This window comes from Halichoerus grypus, chromosome 4, assembly GCF_964656455.1.
Source record: "Halichoerus grypus chromosome 4, mHalGry1.hap1.1, whole genome shotgun sequence".
In the NCBI taxonomy this organism is placed as follows: Eukaryota; Metazoa; Chordata; class Mammalia; order Carnivora; family Phocidae; genus Halichoerus; species Halichoerus grypus.
In genome coordinates, this window is record NC_135715.1 from 96,973,979 (window position 1) to 96,998,957 (window position 24,979).

At 32.7% G+C, this 24,979-nt stretch overlaps 1 protein-coding gene across 4 annotated transcripts in view; it reads right to left on the reverse strand.

Annotated features, from left to right (window-relative positions):
- Positions 1-24,979, reverse strand: part of DPP10 (dipeptidyl peptidase like 10) — a 1,380,361-nt gene that overhangs the window by 76,366 nt on the left and 1,279,016 nt on the right. For all 4 annotated transcript variants that reach the window (XM_078070688.1, XM_078070689.1, XM_078070687.1 and 1 more), the window contains 3 exons: positions 17,610-17,733; positions 9,569-9,607; positions 4,528-4,635 (listed from right to left, as the gene is read on the reverse strand). In XM_078070688.1, the coding sequence (XP_077926814.1) occupies positions 4,528-4,635; positions 9,569-9,607; positions 17,610-17,733 (271 nt within the window). The remainder of the gene's footprint in view (positions 1-4,527; positions 4,636-9,568; positions 9,608-17,609; positions 17,734-24,979) is intronic.

Consider the following 24,979-nt stretch of genomic DNA (forward strand, 5'->3'; position numbering starts at 1 on the left):
TGGTATAGATTTTCTCTTACTCAGAAAAATTAAATATTAATCTTGTATTTCTATTTAAAAATTTGAAAGATATTGGTATCAGTGAAAATTTAATAATGCATGTGCTTTTTACCTGATTACACACTGTTCATTCAAATTTCTTATATTAAATTCTATTGAACTTCTACAGCTTCTAAATAAGTGAAATATTGTAGTGCTTAAAAATAGTATGCTTTAATTTACTGTCTATTTATCACGAGGTGAGCTAATTGTTTTCAGACAATGTCCTAATCAGATGCAATAATGAAATTTAATGAAAAAAAATTTATTGGGTTGATTAGATGATAGAATTGTGAATTGGGGGCATGCCATTTTCTACAGTATTTGTAATGAATAATGGCATTTAAAATTGTTCCAAGTGAAATCATCAGCTCTCATGAGCAAAACTTTCTATTGCTGCATAGAGAAAGAGAATGGATTCACCAACATATATAATTTTTCATTTAACACAATTTAGGAAGATGACAGGGCAATTCTTTATGTTTATGAATTTGAACCACTTAACATGATTGAAACTCTGCTTACTCCATATTTGAGAGAAAAAGGTAGCCATGTCTTTGACAAAAACCTTTTACTTAACTGCAGCCTGCATTACAGGATACAGGATATTAGAGTTCCAGATAGGGCAACTCAGAAGTTAAAGGTCTACATAAGGAATACCACGGAGGGATGAGGAAGGGGAACATTTATGAAGCAATCACAAGTTTAATGATCTGAGGTAAAGAAGTTCTGCATCACTGTTTGATTCAGGAACTAGATTGATATTAATATTGCATATTGCATATTCTACTCAAAAGAACAACTACTTTAACTATATAGATTTTTGGAAAAGCCAATTTTTATTTTTATTAATATTGTCTCTAATGCAACATACAAAAGTGGAGAAATTCTGCTATCACATATATTAAAAGTAATCTAGAAATAAAAAATAATATATACATATGCATATAGATATATGTGTATATATATTAGTGTATATATATTAGTGTATGTATATATGAGCTTAGAAATATTTTACTTTTGATGCAGGAATTCCAGTTTTGTTAATCAAAACTAAATAAATAATCTATAATATAAAGTAGCTTTTCATACAGTGACAGATATAATTACAGCAAATTGCCACTGAATTATACAGTGAATAATACTGGTTAAGTATCTACATCCAGTCAACTAAATATTAATCTTCTAAAGAATTGTTTTTCAAAATTATGTAGCATTATGGGAAAAGTATGCTCTATAATTATAATTTAAAATATCAGAATGAAATACTACAGTTTACATAAAATTATAAACTTGTCTAAAAGGAGGAAACTACATAAATTCTTTCAACTTCTGTTTTTTGAAATTACATTAGTAAGGATCAATCACCTTTGTAAATGAGAAAAAAAAAACACTAAAGTATTTATAATGACAACCATCACACTTTATAACAAAATAGCCTGAAAGAGTAATTTTATAGCCTGGCCTCTAATTAATAGTTTTTATCTACCTATTCATTGTGAAAGAGAGCAAAATGTTTACAAAAATTTCCTAGTTACATTTAGTAAGATACTTCAAACAAATAAATATACTTTCAGTCAGTGAGGAAGCTCTCAAATATAGCTAAGCATCAAATACTACAAGGGTGGTCATCCTGACTGTTGGCTGTCAAACCCTCTGTTCCTGTCAATTCTCACTTTCAGCATGTCAAGGGAAGAAAGAAAGGATAAAAAGTCATCAATGTTAGTATGCATTACTGTTTAGACTGTGAAGTATTATACTATTTTTGGAGAGTCAGTTTGGAACTCCATATCAAAACCTAAACAAATACGTATGTACATATATACTTTGCCTAGGTATCTTTTGATATCTTAAAATATATTTTTGTGATAATAATCACAAATATTTATGTATAAGAATGTTTATCTCTGAATAATTTCTAGTATCAAAATTAGAGTAACTTTAATGATTAAAATTGATTCACTTAAAAACAGTATACTAAATCTATTTGGCAGAATGCTGAACAGCTATTAAAACATACTTAAGAATAATATTAAATATTAAGAATATAATAAATGATATGAAATGCTTAGAAATTATTCTTTAAATATTACAAATACATATATGTGCTTTGTAATATTTAAGGGAAAATCAAATATTTTTAATGTTAAAAGGGATTAGAAATATATATATATATACACCAATTGATTTATAGTGTGAGATTGTGGGGTGACGAGATTGCATTTGATTTTAAATTAGTTCAGTTAATTCAGCTTAGAATTGTACAAATCTTTATAGAATATGTGTCAATTTGGTAATCATAAAAGAGCTTTTCTTGTAAACTATTTAAAAAAATGAGGCAAAGGAATTCAAATATTTTCTAAGATTGTGTGGGTGTGTAGACTTAGGCATAACTTAAATTTGTCTAACCACTAACCTCTAACTCATTAACAAAGTAGATTAATTTCATCCGCATTGCCAAAATATCCATAAATAATCATGCAGTCATGTTTATTTCTCAGTGAGGCAAACCACAGATTCTCTAAACTGCAACCAGAATAGATCAAAATATTTTCTACTTCAATGAAAACTTTGTTATAATCTTCATATAGAAGAGGAACAAAGTAAACACACCTGCTCTATGAAGTTGTTCTGAACATTTCAGAAATAATGAATTAGACTGCATGTCAGGATCATTTGATAGGGGGCAGAAGATATTTCTTCCCAAGGCTTATAAAGGAACTTCTATTAGGTTCATAAATATCTCAATTCCTACATGCCCGCATCAGCACCCCCATTCCCTGCCAATCCCACACTTTTTAAAAGACGCTATTTCTTTTCTTAACTTGAATAGATTATCTTCTTGGAATTGTATATATAAAGATGTATTACATATCTTTCCCCATCCTTCATTCCCTATCTTATAAATATGTACAATTTGTATGTAATTTTGATCTCCTGGGTTTTCACACAACTTCTTGAATATAAAATACTGAGGTTTAAAAATTTAATAAAATGTCACAGTCAATTTTAAGATTGGGGAAGTGTGATTTATTATTTTTGGCCAAAATATCTTCCTAGTATTTATGATAACAAAGTTTACTATTAGCTCGCAAGAGTTAATCAGGTAGAGCAATTTGCTAGTGAAGCTTCTTCCAGTTCACATTAAAAAAAAAGAAAGAAAGAAAAGAAAGGAAAAAAAGAAAAAGAGTTCCCTGTGTCCTACCTGTCTGATATAATCATTTTAATAGATATAAAATTGTCAAAAAGTTTATGCATATATAAATAGATACATTTATTTAGGACATAAATGAGATCACATTATATATTAGTCTATAACCTGTTTTTCCAACTTTATAATGATAGACTATGAAAATTAATCTACATCTCTATTGTAGAAATTATACATGTTCCAAATTATTTCAGCTTTGATTAAAATTAAAGTCATGACAATTATTTTAATAGGTACAGGCCTTAGACAAGTGTTAAATTTTAAACTACCAACACAAGATTTTGAGAATTCAAGGCACTGAGTTGCTGAACATAAATATGTATGTAGATAATGATAAAATTTTGAGAATATGCACAAGGCTTGAACGTTCTAATGGCATAAAAGTAGCCAAGTCGTTTAGGGATATTTAGGCACATTTATATTTACTCTATATTTTGTAAGTATGAAATTGATTCTTAGCTAGTTGGTTTGTAAACTCTTCTAGAGGATTCCAATTTATCTACAAAGTTTTATCTTTATAAATAATCTTCTACATGAGACTAGGATGTTTATTTGATTGTGAAGGAAACTAGTTCTCATGAATATTTGTTATTGACCATTACATTCAAATTGACTCATTAACCTTGTCTTATTTCAACCATTTCTGAATTCTCTAATTTTTTAATAATTGGATAAAACTGTATAAATTGTTAACTGTTAACTCATTTGGAATTTAAAGGAAAAATAACCCTTTCCTTCTTTTTATCAGAATGTCTATAAAAATATAGCACAGACTCTGTATCTTTATCCTAGTTTTTCAAATCTGCATTATATTTACTTGTAAGGGTATATATACGATAATGGATTCAACTTTTTGATGGACATTTAGTTTGCTTCAAGTATTTAAAATATTTGTAGCACCTTGAAAATACTGCTTGTACAAAATAAGGAATATATATTTGTTGAATGAAAAATTTTCTCTAGTTTGTCCTCAAGTCTATGAAAGTAGGGGTTGGATAAAATTTTCATGTATTCAATTCTATATCCCAAGGCTCTCACCTTTTCGTATACGTGTGTGACTCACTAAATTCTCTGAGTTCAGTTGAGACTGCTTTGTGGGAAGCCACAGTTTGAATTTATAGCTATGGAGGGGGATCCTTTTCCTAAAACCTAGTCCTTGGGTTAAATATATGGCTGGACTTCATAGGCATTAACTGCAGGTTCAGATATGCCACAAGAATTGTACCTCCGTGAGCATCACAGCAATGACAGCAAACAGAGAAGAAGCCAGCACTGACCTGGACGAGAAACATCGCTATGTGGTGAAATTCTCCACGGCCCCCTTGCTTAACAGGAACTGTCATGAAGAATTTGCTGCCATCTCTAGAAAACACCGGCTCCTCATTCTAAAACACAAAAGTGCATATAACAATCTCGAGATTGTGCTTTGTGCTGCCAACCATTGCTAATTCAAGCATGGGTTATGCCATTTTTTATTTAGAATTGGTTTGTGAAATGGTTAATTATCTTTAAAAATAATGTGAATTATTTTTGCCACCATCTAGCTTCAGAAATTTTTCATGTTTCCCAACGAGAAACTGTGCCCATTAAATAATAACTTCCCATTCCTCCCTACCTTACTCCCCATCATTCCCCTTTCTGTCTCTTTCATTTGGACTACCATAAGAAGCTCTTTAATGAATGGTTTACAAAAAACATACAATTTTTAATATATTTTTTCTGAAATATTTCACTCAGCAACTCTGTTTATTTGAACATACATTTCTGTTAATGTATACAAATTTACTGAAAAACACAGAACAAAAAGGCTGCAAAATTGGAAGGAATCCACTGAAAATCATTTAATTCAAACTTCCCATCTTCACTGTTCACCCCTCCAAAAATACACAAACACAAATGCCCATTTGATGATTTTTTAATTAAACTCTAGTGGCATGTTAAATCAATAGAATTTTCTGAAAATTAAATGATGGAAGCTATACATATAGATTGCTTTCCTTTTACTCCAGGGCAAACATTAAGAAAATGGATTTGCCTGACAAAACACTGAGTTCTTTCCTATTGGATTAGCGAAAGTGATTATACGAATGGTAAAAGAAAGGCTTTGCTATGGTTTCTTCTGCAGGTCTTTAAAATGGAAGAATGAAAGGGGGGAAAATCAGAGGTGGAGACGAACCATGAGAGACGATGGACTCTGAGAAACAAACTGAGGGTTCTGGAGGGGAGGAAGGTGGGGGGATGGGTTAGCCTGGTGATGGGTATTAAAGAGGGCACGTTCTGCATGGAGCACTGGGTGTTATACGCAAACAATGAATCATGGAACACTACATCAAAAACTAAGGATGTAATGTATGGTGATTAACATAACATAATAAATAAATAAATAAATAAATAAATAAATAAATAAATAAAAAATAAAATGGCCTACAAACTTTCAGGTGATCTGGCCCTCCACTCTCTTTCTGATCTCCTCTCCTTTTGTTCTCCTGTTTCCTCATTGTGCATGCTCCTGCTCCAAGGCCTTTGCACTTTTTATTCCCTTTGTCTGGTTCTTTCTTTTATCTCTTTGTTATCTTGCCTCTATGTCACCTTATCAGTGAGATGCTTCCCATTTACCCATGTAGAGGGAGATCTTGGAAGCGAGATCATCCAGCTCTATCTAAATCCCTCATCCCTTTTTACCTACTTCCTGTTTCTCTCCATAGCACCTAACAGCATCCAACATACCAAAGTTCAGGCAGGTAAGCATATTTTGGGGGGTATATGTGTGTATGCATGCAGGTGGGCAGGTAGATAGGTAAGTAGGTAATGCTTCTCTGGAATGGAAGCTCCATGAGGGAGGAACGTTGTATTCTTCACTGCTCTATCTCCAGCACCTAGACAATGACTGTGTGCTTAATACTTTTTTACTTAATGAATAAACTAATGACTATTTTAATAAACTCAAGAATCTGATTTTAGCTTCATTAGTGAGATCGTCCCTTGATAGAAATATAAGGATAATACTGTCCTTGTCTACTTCATGGACACTCATGAAAATATAAGATGATATATGTAAAAATTTTTAAAACTGTGAAGTAATATACAATTCAAGGATGGAAGACAATGCACTGCTAGGCATATAATACTGACAAGAGACCTGAGTGAGTGAATCACATCTTTCAACTATGATAGAGTCAATAATTCTGTAGGTTCCATCTCTTGCCCTCTGGGATCTCTCTCTCTCTTGGCCTTTGCACATGAAGCTTCTCCTGTCTGGAACAGCCTTTCTGTTTTCCTTTATGTACTGAATCTTACTCTTTTTTTTTTTTTTTTTTTTCTCCCTTAAATTCAAGGAACAGAAACCATTTCCAAATTTCCCTAGTTAGAGAGTGTCTCCTAGTTAGGAAATCTCTCCTCAGAGATTCTATCACCCTGTGTTCATCTCTATCATGGCATTCAATGCATCCTATTATATGGTTGGCTTCCTTCACTAGGCAAGTAATAATTAAACTAAGTTTGCAATTTTATCTTTTTAGCTCTATTGCCTAGGACCTAGTAGGTGGCCAACTCATAATTGTACAGAGATATCTGAACATTCTTCTTTTTGTATTTGTGCATCCATCCCCTTAAAATTCTAGTGCCTTATAAATGGCTCAGTGAAGGAGCAGATGGGGACTGTATTCTCAAACGCACTGCTGAGCTTAATAACCTTCACCACTAGGCAATATCTGCCTATAAATAGAGCTCTATGCCAATCTTTTCCTAGAATCCAATAATAGAAATGGAGCCAATCACACTGGCCACTTTCATGATTGTAAGCAAGTCAGTGTTTATGACGTACAGAACAATGAATTGGGGATACCAAATTCTATCTCTTGGCCAAAAGTTTTGTACATAGGTTATCTCAAGTTTCTTGAAAGCCAGGCCAAATATGCCTACTCCTTCTCTGTCCTTCCTACCATCCAAAAAGTGAGCATATGATGATTATATTAAGTTTCTAATCGTCTTAGAAATTTGTTTCATCTCATTACTACTACCATTCTCATACTTTATATTTCATCAAATTCTAAATATTTTATAAAATTCTCTAAGAGCTCCTAGAGAAAAACTCAACTGTGACAAACTACCACCTGCATTTTTTTTACTAAATAATTGATAACTAGTTTCTTTGCTTTAAAAAACATTTCTATTAAACATTCATAAATTTGGGATTTAAAATGTAGATAACATAATTCCAAAAGAGCATGCATTATGTTGATGCATGTTACACTATTATGAATGTCACTGGAAATAAAAATGATAGCAAAATAGGTGTAATAATGCAGGATAATTGAGAATATGTATCAATATCCATTACGTTATTGCTTGTCATTGTTTTTATTTTCATTATCTAACTTAAGAAAGTCCATTGCTGACTATAAGATAAAAGTTGGGTTTTTTCCCCAATTTCAAAGATTAAGTAGTTCATATTAATATTTACTTATTTAACTATGGGTAGATTTGGTATGCTTATGCTTCAAACAAAAAAAGGTTTAGTTTATCCACAGCCCTTCTTACTTTTTCTTCCTTTATTCAGCAAGTATTTATGGAGATTTTGCTATAATCAGACTCTATATAAGCATTTAGTTTACAATGGGGAACAAAAAAATGAATATCCCTCCTGCCCTTATGAACTTAGGAAAACAATACAGAAATAATTGTATAAATATTACAAAAAGATTACACTCGACTTAAAAAATAAAAACTTTTATTGAGGGATGTGATTTGGTTACAGTGGTTGGAGGAGGTGATTTTTTTAAGTAGGTGATTTAAGCTGAGGTTTGAAAAAGGAGCAGCCTTCACAAAAGAAAGTAGTTGAGAGAATTCCATTTAGAAGAAAGGCTCATACAAAGACCCTGTGATTATGAGAGCTCATGTGCCTAGAATGGAGAAGGAACTGACAAAAATTTCGGTTTCAGTTGTGAGAGAGATATGGGTAGTGGCAACCAAGTACACACTTTGCAATGGTCCCTCAGGCAGCCTGCAATCTGAAGAGATTGGCATACGCCAATTTGCAGTTCCTGCAGTTTGATCCTGGATGCTGTTTGTGAAATGGAGAAAAGTAAATTGACTTGAGATCTTTGAATGTAAAGTTGAAGAACCTGGTGATGAATAATATAGAGAATAATAGTCTAATAATAATAATACTATGCAGAAAAGGATAAGAAAAGCTTAAGAATGACTGATAGGTTTATGATTTTAATAGCTGGATGAGTAATTATGTCCTTGACTCCTAGGATAAGAAGAGTACATAAGACTAGAATATGTTCAGTTTGGACTTGTGGAGTGTGCAGTTACTTTTATAGATTTAGGAGAAGATGCCAAGCATGAATTTTAGAACTCAGTGATGTGAGCTCCCCAGGGCTATACATTTAGAGGTCTCAATACATGGTGGTAATTGAAACCATACATGTGTACGACACTTTAGGAGAGAATATTAAATAAAAGATTGCTGTAAAGAACAAAACAAATCGGGGTGCCTGGGTGGCTCAGTCGTTAAGCGTCTGCCTTCGGCTCAGGTCATGATCCCAGGGTCCTGGGATCGAGCCCCACATCAGGCTCCCTGCTCAGTGGGGAGTCTGCTTCTCCCTCTCCCCCCCACCCCCGCTTGTGTCTCCTCTCTCACTGTCTCTCTCTCTGTCAAATAAATAAATAAAAAATCTTAAAAAAAAAAACAAATCAAAAGCAAACCAAACACAACTCTTCCCTTTGCAAAAAAGAGTGATGGAGTTAGTAGTAAAATGGGTTCAGCCATATTCAGATAATCTACTTGTGTTTCCTTCTGAAATGTCCAGTGAGACCATGTTGTGGAGACATTTGGTAGTTATTCTATTGTTATCTGGATTCCAGTCTCATTTATGTCATAAACTAGCATCAGGACCTAGGATACATCTAAGGAAAGAAGCATTCATCTAATTAATCTCCACATAAGCAATTTATGTGGAGGTTTTGTCAGTTTTCTAGGCAATTTGAGCAATGCTGATGGTTTCCAACTTTAATGGGTCACAACTTTTTCCTCTTTTCATCTACACAAAAGTTTACTTATATGAATGATCCTAAAAATGGATCCTAGTAGTTATTCTGCAACTTATACTCTATAGAAAACAGAAGTAGCCTTTTTATAAATGATGTCATAGAAAAGACAAGTCATAAATATTTTAATGTTAAAGTCTCAGTCAAACATAGCAAAGCCTAAAGTCATAATACTGAGATAACTTTTGAGAGAAAGTTCTTACATAGCAAATAGAATGAGCACAATGGCCAGAATGTGACCTAAAGCAACCTCCTATGCCATACCTGTTTGGAGAGCCAAGTATCTGATGTCATCTCATATTTCTGAAAAGAGACAATGAACTCCATGAAGCTTCTAAACATCAAAATGAGCATGCATCAATTTAACTTTTTTTACACATAGTCCTTTAGGCATTTTTTTTTTCTCTCTCTTCAACTGGTGAAATACCATGAGACATCCCATCGTCATTACTGATTTCAACTGAATGAGTAAATACAGAACTGGGATTAAATGATAATTTAATTATAAAATCTTTCCTTTGGTGAACTCCTTTAGAATTCCCAGTAGTATGTCACCAGGGATAGAAGATCATTTTCCAGTGCTGTTTGATTACCTCATTCGAACTGTTTTGAACCACTAGGCACTGTCTCTTTTCACCTCTAGGCATCATTGGGAAACAAAATTATTAAGTCCTTCAAAAGAACTGGGCAAACAGCCAGGAATAAAATGAAAAGGTAGATGTTCTTTCAACATTCATCTACTCTCCATCATAGTCATATTCTTTTCTTCAGGAAAAACAAACATTTGAAAGGATAGAATTTTATGTTCCATTAAAGTAATCTTACAAATGATCAGAACCAAGATCATATTTAACAAAGCAAAATGAGATTAATTTAATCTCAAGTTAAATATGTATAGATACAATAAATTTTACTAGTACTGTTTACATATAGGAACTTATGAAAATCTTGTACTTTAAAAAATGAGTCTATAATAAAAACATTTAAATGAAAACTAAATCACTATATTGCAGATTTTATCTATATGCAGAGGTATTGATTTCAAATTGTTATTAATTATTTATAGGATTTTTTTTTTACCAGTTTCCTCTTTTAAAGCCATATTAATACATTATAATCAAACACTTTCTCTTTTCAGGGCCTGTTTTTATTTTTGTTTATTTCACTAGATTTTGCTACATATAGATATCAAGGAAACATCTAACTAAATTGTTCCTTGACTTTCTATTTGCATCTCTGCAATAACCATCCTTGGTATCTATAAAACACAGACACACAAAAAATATATCAATGCCACTTTTCATTAATATTACTAAGTTTTATTAGAATCCATGGAAGTCCAAATTTTCACATGCATTTATTTTCTTATTATTTCAATTATAGTAGAGAGTAAAATCTTTTTTTAAGTCCATAGATTAGAAATATATTAGAAATATAACAGAATATCAATAAGGTACCAAATCAATAATATGATAGTGTTCCTATATCTATTTTCTACTGAAGCATTTTGATACATTCTTGCCATTACCTATACAGATTATCATTATATAGAAAAGATGACAGGTTTCTCTAACTAGAATATATACATGACAATTTCTAAATAATTTAGTATCACCTGAAGAAGAAACCATCCAGAATACTTTAACAAATAAATGGTGAAATCCTAGTCAGCCTATCAGATGAAAGATGATGATTGAAATAAATTTTCTAATAAATACAAACTAAATGTAAAGAGCATTAGTCAAATCCAGTAAGTAAGTGGCTGACTCATCAACTTTATCTCCACATCTATGCTCATCACTCCAATCAAAGACAAATTTCTTCCCCCTTTCCCTTTTATATATCATTTAAAAACTGTTTTAATATTGGAGTATAATTTGCATATAGTGATATGTACAGCTCTAAAGTGTTTGTGATGAGTTTTGACAGATATATTTACATCCCATCAAGATAAAAGATCTTTACACTTCCTGACACCTTCTCTCATGCCCCTTCCCAAAGGTTCGAAAAAGGCAGTCAGTCTTCTGAAATAGTTCCCCATAGATCAGTATTGCCTATTTTAGAAGTTCAGGTAATTGAAATTACGTATTATGTACTCTTTTGAGTGGGACTTCTTTTACACTGTGTTTTTGAGATGCACGCATATTGCTGGGCATATCAGTATTCCGTTTCTTTTTAAATTGCTGAAATTCTGTTGTATAGATATGGCTCATTTTGTTTATTCATTCCTTGTTAATAGATAATTGGATAGTTTCCAGTTTTTAGCTACTGTAAATAAAGCTTCTCTAAAGATTTTTTCTTTTTAGCAAATCCTTGGTGGACACAGGTGTTATTTCTTTTCCAAATATCTAAGAATGGAGTTACTGGAGTATGGAGTATATCTATATCTATCTATACACACACACATATATATATGTAATATACATTATAATAAATATGTTTTTATATGTGTATGTTTAACTTTACTTGAAACTGCAAAATCATTTTTTAAACAGCTGTATCATTTTACACTTCTACTCATGAAGAATAAGAACTACAATTTTCTACATCCTCACCAATAATGTCACCTTTGTGTTGTTTTAATTTTGGTCATTCTAATGGTATGTAGTATTATCTCATTATGATTTAATCTGTTTTCCTAATGTCTAATAATGTTAAATGCTTTTTCATGCATTTATTACTTCCTTGTGCATTTCTGTTCACATGTTTTGCTCTTTTCATTGGATTGTCTTTTCATTATTGAGATGTATATATTTCTTTGTCAGATACCCATTTTGCAAAATATTTTCTTCTAGTCTGCGGTTAGCTGTTTCTTAACAGTGCCTTTGATGAGAAATTTCTGATTTTGATGATGTCTAATGTATTATTTTTTCTTTTATGATTAATGACTTTTTGCCTATTCAATATAGCAAACTTATATCCCATATTTTTATCTAGAAGATTGACACTATCATCTCTTAGATTTGGGACAGCAATTTATCTCAAATTAATTTTAGAACATGGTATATGATAGATGTCAAATACCATAGCATTTTTCATTAGGTTCTTGATTGCTCCAGCACCATTTTTCCCCCTTTGGATTGTCTTGGCACCTCTGTTAAAAATAAATTGATCATATAAATATGGATCTATTTCTGGAAACTCTGTTAGTTCTGTTGATCTGTTTGTGTGTCCTTATGCCTCCACTGCAATCTCTCAGTTTCTGTTGCTTTCTAGTTATTCTTGAAATCCAGTAGTGCAACTTCTCCAACATTTTTTGTTTTTTTACAAGGTTGTTTAGGTCATCCCAGGTTTTTTGCATTTCCATATACATTTAGAATCAGCTTGTCTGTTTCTACCAGAAATTCCCAATTCTTCTGGGAATTCATATTGTAGTGAAACTACAGTTAGTTCACTTTGAGTAGAATGCCATCTATAATATTCAGTCTTTCAATTCCAGCATGTGGTATAGCTTCTATTTATTTAGGTATTCCTTAATGTGTTTAAAAATGTTGTAGTTTTCAATATGGGGATTTTGCACACTATTTTTTAAATTTATCCTTATGTATTTAATGTTTTAAAAATTTTAGTGGCATTTTTATTTTCCATTCTAATATTATGAGTACATAGAAACACATTTTGTTGTTTCTCAATTCCTTATTTTGAAAAAACTGCAAACTTACAGAGAAGTTAAAAGACTGGTTCAAGAAATATCTGCATATCCTTTAGACATATTCCTCATTTATTTATATTTTGTTCCATTTGCTTTATTATTATATCTCTCGGCAGTTTCTAAACTATTTGAAAGGAAGGCAAAAGTATATTTTTTTCAAAATCAATTAAAAGTTGTTAGAAGTATACTTTTTTTCTAAATAATTTATAGAAATTTTGAGGCATTATATCCATCTACCCCTAAATAATTCACTAAGCATTTCTTAAGAAAATTACACTATCCTGTATACTTACATGTTTTTTACAGTAAAATGATCAAAATCAGGAAGCCAAACAATTTAAGTTGGTACACTGACTTGTGAATTATGACCCATTCTAGGTGTGTTTTGTTTTGTTTTGTTTTGTTTGTAGATTTCTTACTTTTTATTTATGCAATAATGCCATCTACAAATAAAGAGAATTTTATTTCTTCCTTACCAATCATCATATTTATTCCTTGCCAAGTTATTCTGGTTAGAGTCTCTAATAAAGTTTCCACACCACAGTGAGAATGTATATCCTTACCTTATTGCTGATATTAAGGTAAGTAAGGAAAGTATTTTACCATAGAGTATATCTTTGAGGTATTTTGTGGGTATCCCTTATCAAATTAAGGATATTTTTTCTATTTCTTTATGTTGAAAGTTATCATGAATGAATGTTAAGTGTTGTCAACTGCTTTTTTTTTCATCTACTGAGATACTTGTTTTTCTTCTTTTTTTTCCTGTTAAAATAATGAATTACATTGATTGGTTTTCAATATTAAACCAATCATAAATTACCAAAATAAACCCCATTTAGTCACAATGTACTATTCTCTATATTGCCACAGATGATATATTAATATGTTTAAGGAATTTTTTGTATACATGTTCATAAGATGTATCAGTCTAAATTGTTCTCATAATGTCCTTGCCTAGTTTCGGTAATAGGATTATGCTATGCTTAAAAGATGAACTGAAAAATTTTCCTCTCCACTTTCTGGAAATTGTATTAATGGTAGAATTTATTCCCTTTTTTCCAGTTTTATTGAGATATAACTGACATATAACATTGTATAAGTTTAGGGCATACATCATAATGATTTGATACATGTATATATTATGAAATAATTACTGCAAGTTTAGTTAACATCCATTACCCCATGTAACTACATTTTTTTTTCCTTATGATGGGAACTTTTAAGATTTACTCTATTCGCAACTTTCAAATATACAATGAAGTATTGTTAACTATAGTCATCATGTTGTACATTACATCCCCAGAAATTATTTATCATGTAACTGGAAGTTTGTACCTTTTAACCACCTTCACCCAATTTCCACACCCTTACCCTCACCTCTCACAAACACAAGTCTAATCTCTTTTTCTGTTTTAATTTTTTATTCCACATATAAGCGAGATCATACAGTATTTGTCTTTCTCCATCTGACTTATTTCACTCAGAATAAATGCCGTCAAGGTTCCTCCCCTATTGTCACAAATAACAGGATTTCTTTCTTTTTTATGGCTGAATATTATTCCTGTGTGTGTGTGTGTGTGTGTGTGTGTGTGTGACGTTTTCTTTATCCATCCATCCATTGATGGACACTTGTTTTGTTTTGTTTCCCCCCGTCCTAGCTATTATAAATAATGTGCAATGAACATGGGCTTGCAAATATATCTTGGGATAGTCATTTCATTTCCTTCAGATACATACCCAGAATTTGAATTGCTGGATCGTATGGAAATTTTATTTTTAATTTTTTGAGGATCTGCCATACTGTTTTCCCTAGTGACTATACCAATATGCATTCCTACCACAGGGCACAGGGTTCCCTTTTCTCTACTTCCTCGCCAGCAATTACCTCTGGTCTTTTTTGATACTAGCCATGCTAACAGGCATGTGGTGATAATTCATTGTGATTTCGATTTGCATTTCCCTACTGATTAGTGATGTTGAGAACCTTTTCATATACCTGTTGTCTATTTGAATATCTTCTTTGGAAAAATGTCTATTCAGGTCCTTTGCCCATTTTTAAATTAGATTACTGGGGGTTTTGTTTGTTTTGTTCATTTTTGTTTTATTTTGCTATTGAGTTGAAGGAGATTTTTAAATATATTTTAGATATTAACCCCTTATCAGATAAATGATTTGCAAACATGTTCTTCCCTTCCACAGGTTGGCTTTTCATTTTGTTGACTGTTTCTTTTACTGTGTACAAGCCTTTTAGTTTGACAGTTTTGATTTACTTAAGTTATCCATTAACTTTAAAAAAAAATAAAAACTAGAAGATATTTTTATTTTATTCTACTCATATATTTGTCATTTGGGGCATCTTTCTTTCCTTCATTTAGATTTTAGGTTTCATCTGATGCTATTTCTTTCAGACTGAATAACTTCATTTCGTGTTATTTATGCATATCTACTTGTGATGAATTATCTCAGCTCTTATTTATATGAATATGTCTGTCTTCATTTTTGAAAGATACTTTCATAGGATATAGACTTCTGGTTTACCCTGTTTTTCTTCCAGTCTTTTAAAAATGTATTCCACTGCTTTCTGGCTTATATCATTTCAGACGAGAGACAGGTAGTAATTTTCATCATTCTGTTCCCCCATATGTAACGTGTTTTTCTTTCAGGCTGTTTTAAAATTTTTCTCTTAATCTTTGGTTTGCAATAATTTGAATATTATGTGCCTACTTATTTTCTTTGTTTTTATCCTTGTTGTTTTATACTAACTTAGATATATGGGTTATTGGTTTTTCTTCAAATTTGGGATATTTTAAGTCATTATTTCTTTTTTTTTTTCTGCCCCAATATCTCAAACCTTGCCTTCTGTGTGTATTACATCCCACATATACAACAGCTCAAATTATTCCATATGTAACTAAGGCTTTGTGCATTTTTTTTCAGCCTTTTTTTCCTCAGCATTTCAATTTGGAGTGTTTTTATTTCCCTGACTTAAACAATGTCCAATTTGTATTTAACCCCTCCAGACAATTTTTCATTTCAGATACTGTTCTTTTTAGTTTCTGCAATTCCATTGTTCTTTATTTTATAGTTTGTTTCTCTACTGAAATATCTCATCTATTTATTAGTTAGGGCCTCCCTTTAATTTGCTAAATATCTTTCAAACAGCTTTAAAAAAATCTGTATCTGTTAATTCTAATATCTCTATTCTGTGTAAGTCTGCTCTTATAGCTATTTTGGGGGGGAGGTAGGCAGGTTACATTTTTGATTTTCCTACATATATAGTATGTTTTAATTGTGTAATTGATATTTTAAATTTTAATTCTCCATTTAAAAGAGTAAACTTTGTTCTAGGAAGACAGCTAATTTATAGGCATGCACTTGATCCTTTCCAGCTTTGATATAAAGGTTTATTGTAAAGAGTATAGAACAGCCTTCTTTCTAATGCATTTTTCTTTCTGGACTGTGAGTTGAATGCAAAGGGTTTTCAACGAGAGCTCTCCAATTTTGCTGTTCAGCACTCCAAAGTCTCCAAGCATTGTGCAACCTGCAAATTCTCTATTTGCTTCTCTCTCTGTGAAGCATGTCTTGTACTTGCACAGTTAAGCATTGAGCTAAAGTCTTAAGAGGTCCTTTACATAGATTGCCGGAGTTCTTCGCTCTATAGCTCCAAATCTTGTGGTACTTGTCCACTTGCAAATTTCAGCCACCACAATAGCCTCAAACTGATTCTCCCTGCCTACTTGGATCAGTTGATACCACTGTGCTTTTCTAGGGCTCCATTAGCTTGCACTGAGGTCTCAGTGTGTCCCCTACAGGAAGCTAGGCTTCTCTTATATATTTACATTATTTCACTTTTTATGTCCTGATCCTGCTATTGTCCAATATCTGAGAATAGTGGTTTAATTCATTTTGTAGAGTTTTATAGTTGACTACAGCAGAGATGCTAGGCTGGCAACATTTACTCCATCCTATCCAGAAACAGAAGTTTGAAAATTCTGTTGTTAAACAATTGGGAATACTTTACTAAGTACCAATACAGGCATATACACTATAACAAATCAAACTGGTTACAGTATACCCTCTGTTAAGAACTTTAAAAATTACACATATAGGATTTATTGCAGAGCTTATAAAAACTTATTATAGAAATAGAAATACAACCTGCTTTCAAAATACAATGGTTCAAGGACCAGTTTTTGTTTTTGTTTTTTTTCTTTACTCTTCTTATTTAATTTAAAAACACACACTGTCCATTATTTTAGAAGACTAATCTGAACTATCAAAAAAATGGAATTTTTGGAACATGTTTGAAGAAGACAAGAAAAACATTCCACATTCTCAAGGTAATCAAACTCAAAATATGGAGAGAAAGACGTATTTCAGAATTAAACTAATGTGGCTTAGACTCCCCTTCATATGTTACAAGAATTCATTTTTTTTTACAGTTGGGTTTGTTTTCTTGTGCTTACACATATTTCTCACTTCGAAGTTTGGATGATCTATGGATTAAACTATATACTTCTAATAGAATGACTCTTTCCCAACTACCTCTGCGAGTTAAATATCGGTCTTTGTCCAATGGATTGCCTGATATCCCTTTGAGAGTAGCATAAAGTACTTCATTTTAAGCCTAAGAGAAAAGTGTGTTATACTCACTCTGCTGCAAGCGCCAGTGGTAGTCTGACAGACGGTGAGGATGGAGATATTCTGAGGCCGGTTTAGCCATCTGACCACCGTCTTCGTATTGCTTACCCATTTAACCATGGTGATATAATATTCTCTAGTTTGGAAGCAAAAAATAATTTACATTTAGAGCCAGAGAACCTGTATAGTACCAATAATATACACTTGTCATTTCATATGCAAGGATAAATGAAACACTACAAGGATGCCATATCATATTAATTTCTATTTATGTATAAATGCACATCTGTGATTCTGAATAATCACATATATAAATACAAATGTGTGTATATGTATATAAACACATGTACATATACATACACATACAAATGTACCGAGAATTTAAGAATAAATCTGAAAGTGAATAATATCCCAGAAAGGAATTCCTTAGAAAAATAAAAATAATTAAGATGATAGACATTTTTTTAAACTGTCTATTGATTAGCACTAACATGTGCAATAAGCATAAATTTTTAAGCTATATTCTATTTTTGTAAAAAATACAATCACTAATCAATTAAAAGGCACAACTTATTCTTCACTTAGTAATTATTTTTTATGCATGATCTCCATGTTATTTCACTTTATCCTGGGGACTTTACCATGACAGAGCAGTTAGTTTTTATTTATTTATTTTTTTGTGTGTGGTCTTTCTCAATTGTGAGCCAAGGGCCAGTCCCAGTCCTATTCATTATACACACACACACACACACACACACACACACACACACACATACATATATATATACACATATATTAATTTTTAAAATCTTCTTTATTTGAAACAGTTTAAAACAAGGAATTAAAATGAAGGAGATGAGGGACTACTGAATTTTCAGAATAGTGAGAATGCTAATTACTGGAGCCTATGATGTTCTCAGGCTACTTCTAGATTGGGAAAGCTTTTATTTTTCCTATAGTTAGTTTATATTTCTTTAATTGTAGAGTCTATGACTGGAAATTTACATACTATATCAAAAACCCCTCAGACCACACAGACAACATGCAGTGGTCAACACTTATTCAATTTATGATAAAAAGAAAAAAAAAAACTTTCCAACAAATTTGTCCAGTTTCAGAACAGATGAGATGATTTAAAGTGCCATCTGTGAGCACTGTCTTAAAATTAATCCACCCAGGGGCTCCTGGGTGGCTCAGTCAGTTAAGTGTCCAACTCTTGGTGGTGATCTCATGGGTCGTGAGATCAAGGACCATTTCAGGCTCTACACTAAGCGGGGAGTCTGCTTGAAGATTCTCTCCCCCCCTCAAATAAATAAATCTTAAAAAAAACACCAGTTTTTATGTGACTTAGAGAAAAATCATGTATGGGGACAAAAGCTTTGTGATACAAATCACCTGTCCTTAGACACATGTGGGTTAGACATCTAGCTACATGAATCTCACATTTCTAACATTTCTGAATAGCTACTGCTTCCTCCAGAAAATCAGTTAGCCCATCGAAGTGAAGATGTCAGCAGAAGGGCAAGCAAAACTTAGCATACAGTGAAACCTGCCATATTTTTCAACAATCTCTTCAAGACATCAGACAGCTTTCAAAACCAGCTACGTCTCACTTCAAAATGCCAAGAAACTAAGTGAAATCATAACATAAAGTTCCCTAAATAGTTAACAAAGACAACTTTGAATCACTTGTGAACTGGTTTAGGATTAAACTTTGGCCAAATGAGCGGGCCTTGTGATTCTTCAAAGAATGATATCCTGTTCATTTTTACTGTGTTTTTGTTTAAACTGATTTATTTTGCATGCATTATCATGTTCAGCAGTATGAATATTAAAAAGGGGAAAATATAGATATTAACCTTCAATGGATTTATCTAGAGAGAATTTAGCATGGAGGAAAATGATAATGGATACTATAATCAGGAAAAGAAATGCTGAATTCTGACAATATATATTTCCGACTAATTGGTGTAAATGTTGTTTAGAATTGAAGTAAAAAATAATTTGGTTATTGTAAACAACTGACCAAAGACTGCAAAATCAAGGAGGTTATATTTATAGAAACATCTAGATAGAACTGGTATATATAAATTTTCAAACCCAATCAGGAATTTATCTTAGTTAGCTAAAGCGAGTAATATTACATATTGTGTCAAATGAGATGACAACCAACATGAATAATTTTTAAAATAAATAACAACTGCAACAACAAAACATAATTTAAATATTCATCTTGAGTGTTTTCCCTTTCAAAGTAGCCCTCAAGTGTAATGTTGCAAGAACATCTTCTTCATAATGTCTTCACACTGACACATATTTATTATCTATGATGGAAAATCTTGACTAAAAGGATTTCATATTAGAAAAGCAACTAAAATTCAACCAATGCAAATCTGGTGAATAAGTGATTTTTTAAGGGGAACACTAATTTAGGTGTAAAATTAAGTTAAAATAATTAACTCATAGTTACACCACTTATCTTTCTCTTCGATTAAATAATGTGATTATTTTGTGTGTTTGTATATAATGTACCTAATGCCTATAAGCAGAATTTAGTGTGATGTAAACTATCTTAGTATAGACCTTATTTATAATCTGAAAGATAAGAGTTGTCCCCAAAATTGAATTTATAAGGTTTTTCAGGGATAATTTCAAGCCACTGAAATTTCCATGATAAAGTGTTGGGATTATCTAAAATGAAAGTTAAAATAGAGCTTGACACACAAGAAGTAAGACACATCCTGCCTGTATTCTTTCTTTCCTTGTTCCAGGATCTTAGGTGCAACTCTCCTTAGTTTGCTCCTAAGTAATCAGGCTTCCTCTGAATGAGGGATTAGGGAAGGGCCCTTACCTGGAAATCACACTCCTTGGCCTGCCTGCTGCTGATGTAGCTGTCCTCCTGGAACTCCATTTCATGAACACATTAGATCTGGTGTCCCACGACCAGTGACTAGCAGAACTGTCCCCTCCTTATAACTGGCTTTCCTGCTTGTTCCTAGTCTCCATGGCTCTGGATTACCCAGGAAATCCACAAGGAGCTCACCCTTTTGAGCCACAGAGACAGAGACAAGCGGGTTAGAGGGATTGCACTCAAGTTAAGAAAGACTTTGTATCGGCTGGGCGGTCTGGCACAGAAGGTCTAATTGTTCACAAGGGTACGTGGAATGGGGGCCCCAGCATCATCAGCAGACAGGTACTATGTTAGAAGTCACACCTGTGTTTTCACTGGCTTTCTGTCCAATCACTACGCTGTGTTCACAACATAATTTTTGTATACGTATAGTTGCACTGAGCTCACGCTCTTCCAGATAATCCAGGATCTCTACCCATAACTGTACTGTAATGGCATGCATGACCAAGTCATAGCTAGTGATCTGCAAAGACCTTTGTTAATAACTATGAATTACTTGTAAGAAGGGTCATTTAGGACATTTCCATGTACATAGAAAAATTTCTTAATTTGATTTTTTTTTTTGTAAGATACAAATATTCCTTGGCAGAAAAAAAGATGTAGACTAGGCATACTTCAATGATACAAGAAGAAAAAGCGTGGTGCTATCAAGCCCAGGTGACAGGTAATATGACAATGTCACTTCAGTGATACATGCTAAGAATAATGGGTCACAAAGGGTGGATGACTAAAGAAAGATTTCAAATAAAATAATGTCAAAGACACAGAGTAAGGAGAAACCAAAGACAAAATGCTACCTTTACTCTTCAGCCTGGAGATATCTGAATACAAAGGATAATCACTTCTCAAAACAATGTGACAAATGCCAACCTGTGGAAAAATCTACATGATTCATTACTATAAAAAATCTTTCCACCAGGGGGCGCCTGGGTGGCTCAGTCGGTTAAGTTTCTGACTCTTGATTTCGGGTCAGGTCGTAATTTCAGGGTCATGAGATGGAACCCCTTGTGGAGCTCTGTGCTGGGGGTGCAGCCTGCTTAAGATTCTCTCTCCCCTAACCCCTCTCCCCGCCAAAAAAAAAAAAAAGAATTAAAAAAAAAAAAATCTTTCCACCAGAACTTAAATACATATTTTTAAAAATCTTAATGATAAATCCCAATAATGATACAGAATGCTTACAATACCTTGCATTCATAGTGTAAAAATTTATAAAATGTTCCTTCCCCTTAAAATGAGATGAATCATCTAACTCCCAAATGGATCTGGAATGTTCATGAAGGGGCATTATCTTAGTTCCTACTGTGCTACATACTGAAGAATCCACACAGACAATAATTAAATAAAGATAAGAATACAAACTGAATTCCTATTGAAGAAAAGTTGTATTCATGATCTGAATTTGTTGATAAAGGATCTTTAGCTGAATCACAAATATATTTTTTGAAAAAATGAAGGGGTGTGGGGGAAAGAAAAAGGAAAAGAAATTATGTCTTTCTCCAAGTTATGGTATCCTTTTAATTTCTTTTTAAAGCCATATAAATGAATTGAAATTTATTTTACATTCTTGGACTAGAGTTTAAGTATCTGGTGTTAAGCAAGGTCTACTGAATGCTGATTCTAGCTTGGAGACATATTTCTATTATACTTATAAACATGAGTTGTTATAAATCAATCAATCAACCAAATAAACAATCAACAGACCAAAACAAATGATTTAACATCTTCAAATTCTAAAAAATCTTGCTCTTTGGAGTGGGAGTCAAAGAATACAATTTATAAGGTACCTCAAGTCATAGGAGACCATCTTTCTCTTTATCTTATAAATCTTCCTCCCTATTTAGGTGTGCACATATATATTCAATAATTATTATAGCCACAGTGGTGATTTTATGAGAGAAAAAAGAAGGCTAAGAGATGAAGTTCAAGTTTAGTGGAAAAAAGGAAGGACCAAAAAGGAAAAAAAAAGAAAAAGATAGTTTATAACTGCACAGAGTAATAGAATATAATTCATTAATTGCCATATGCATATCTAAAGATAATATAAAATATAGATGCTTAGATATCATCCAAAAAGTAAACAAGTAAATTATTACAGAATGAAATAATTATTTGGGTATACTGTTATTGAGAGTTTAAATAGAACCTCAAATGATATGGATAGCTATGAACACAACACAAACTCCAAAAAAAAGAAAGTACATTTGATGGTCTTAATAGGGCATGGAGGAAGTATGTTACTAATAAGTTAATTTTTGCATGTTTATACTTATACATTTAAAAAAATAAAAAAAATGATATGTATTTCTTGGAATTTGTAGGAATACTGTCATTAATAAATATGAGAATACTGCTACTAATACTGGTACCAAAAATTTAACTTATATATTTATATATTTAAAATTTTTTAAATATAAAAAAGAATTTGAGTTAGCTTAGAAATATTTAAGAATAACATGGTAAAGTAAATTAGGAGGAGTAAAAGGAAAATAAGTTAGAGAGGGAAACAGGTGTTAGTTACCATAGTAAACTCCAGGTCCAAAGTACACTAATGCAACTTAGTTAAAACACCATCAGTTACGTGGCTCACAGTGCACGTGAGAAAAGTATGGCAGGTTTGTAAGAGAAGCACATGCATTAGTTAGATAAATCATAGATGTGTGTATGTGTTTGCATATGAGTGTGTTTGTGTGTCTGTATATAGAGATTGAAACACACACACAGACACACACACAGAGGAAGATTCAGAGAGACATAAATAGAAACAGCACCAGACAGATACAGAACACTTTCTCACGTGGCTTCAGAAAAATCATTGTGTGCTCGTGTGGTCATCGCCAACACATGCATAAAGTCTAATAAACTTGTTATGGCAAATATTATCCTTAAATTATTTATATGGAATATTCTCCATTTGCCAGGTCCATTCTCCAGCTTTCCCCATGCAGTTTCCAGAGGCTGGCCTCTACAGTGAGGCTGCCTTGCCAGGGGAAGGCCTCTGCAGGAACTCCAAGCTTGAGAGGAGAGAGAGTTCAGGGTATTAACTCCCAGGATCCGCTTCCTACTAGGGTGTGGTTTGGCAATGACTGAATTGCTCAATCTGTGGACAGGTCCTCCTGGTCCATCCTGTTCTTCAGCTACAGGCCTCTTCAGGATTCATAATTGAGCCTGTACCTCATTCCTTCAGTCCAGAGACAGCAATAGCTTTCCCCTAATGCAGACTCAAAGTTGCTTTCTCATCCTTTGTGAATTTCCCCTTAATCCTGCTCACATTTTTGTTAATAGTCCCTTAATTAACTGTGGTTCACTTACCCTACTTGAGTGTGTCGTCTGTTTAATTTCTAGGACCCTGACCACTAAATTATGAAAAATGAGGGGCGCCTGGGTGGCTCAGTCGTTAAGCGTCTGCCTTCGGCTCAGGTCGTGATCCCAGGACCCTGGGATCGAGCCCCACATAGGGCTCCCTGCTCCGCAGGGAAGCCTGCTTCTCCCTCTCCTACTCCCCCTGCTTGTGTTCCCTCTCTCGCTATGTCTCTCTCTGTCAAATAAATATATAAAATCTTTAAAAAAAAAAAAAGAAAGAAAGAAAAATGACATGCTCTTTTAGATCTCTAACTAGGAGGGCACAATAGTTTTCTAGCTAATTTCTATATGGTTAACATACCATGTATTAAATATTAGAGATGTTCATAATCCTAAAACAAAACCAAGGAGAAAATAGCAGTTTGGTTTCCATATTATGTGCAGCTAGATGAATGAACTTTCTTTAATTCACACCATTGATCTATCTATTCTGTTCATTTGTATGTTTCTGAGCCCATCTAAGTAACACTTGTGCTCAGAGTGACTGAATGCAGATGATCTAAAATTCACTTATTACTCTTCTGTGAATTGGACTGAAACTTCCTACCAGAAACAGATGAGTAAGGAAATACATTTCTGTAAAACTGAACCAGGGTAATATTTAAAAATACCAATTTTGAAGTAAACTTTGATCTTGAGTTTTTCAACAAAAATCATACATTTTGGTACATTTCACATGCCACAGGTGGCACTTACGTAAGACCCTGAGGGAGAAAGAGCAAAATTGTTTGGTGCATTCTATAGATAAGGTATTATATGACTTCCCCCGAATTGTAGACCAAGTTCATCACTAAACCAATATACTTGGGTTACATCTAAGAGACTTTTCTTCACAAGATTCTTCCTCACTCTTAGTGGGATCTTGTATTTTATTCTGTGTATTGGATTTATATCTAAGGATATGTGATACCTTTTTGCCATGGATGACTAATTTTATCATATTGTACTTCAAATATTACAGATATATACTTAACTAATAACCCAATAAATGACAACTGATTCTGTCTTTAAGAATTTTTGTGTTTGCTGACATTACTATATCCTATCTGGAGAATCCACTAGCAGCCTCATGGGTTATAACATCAAGGTCCAGAATCATTACTTTTTCTTA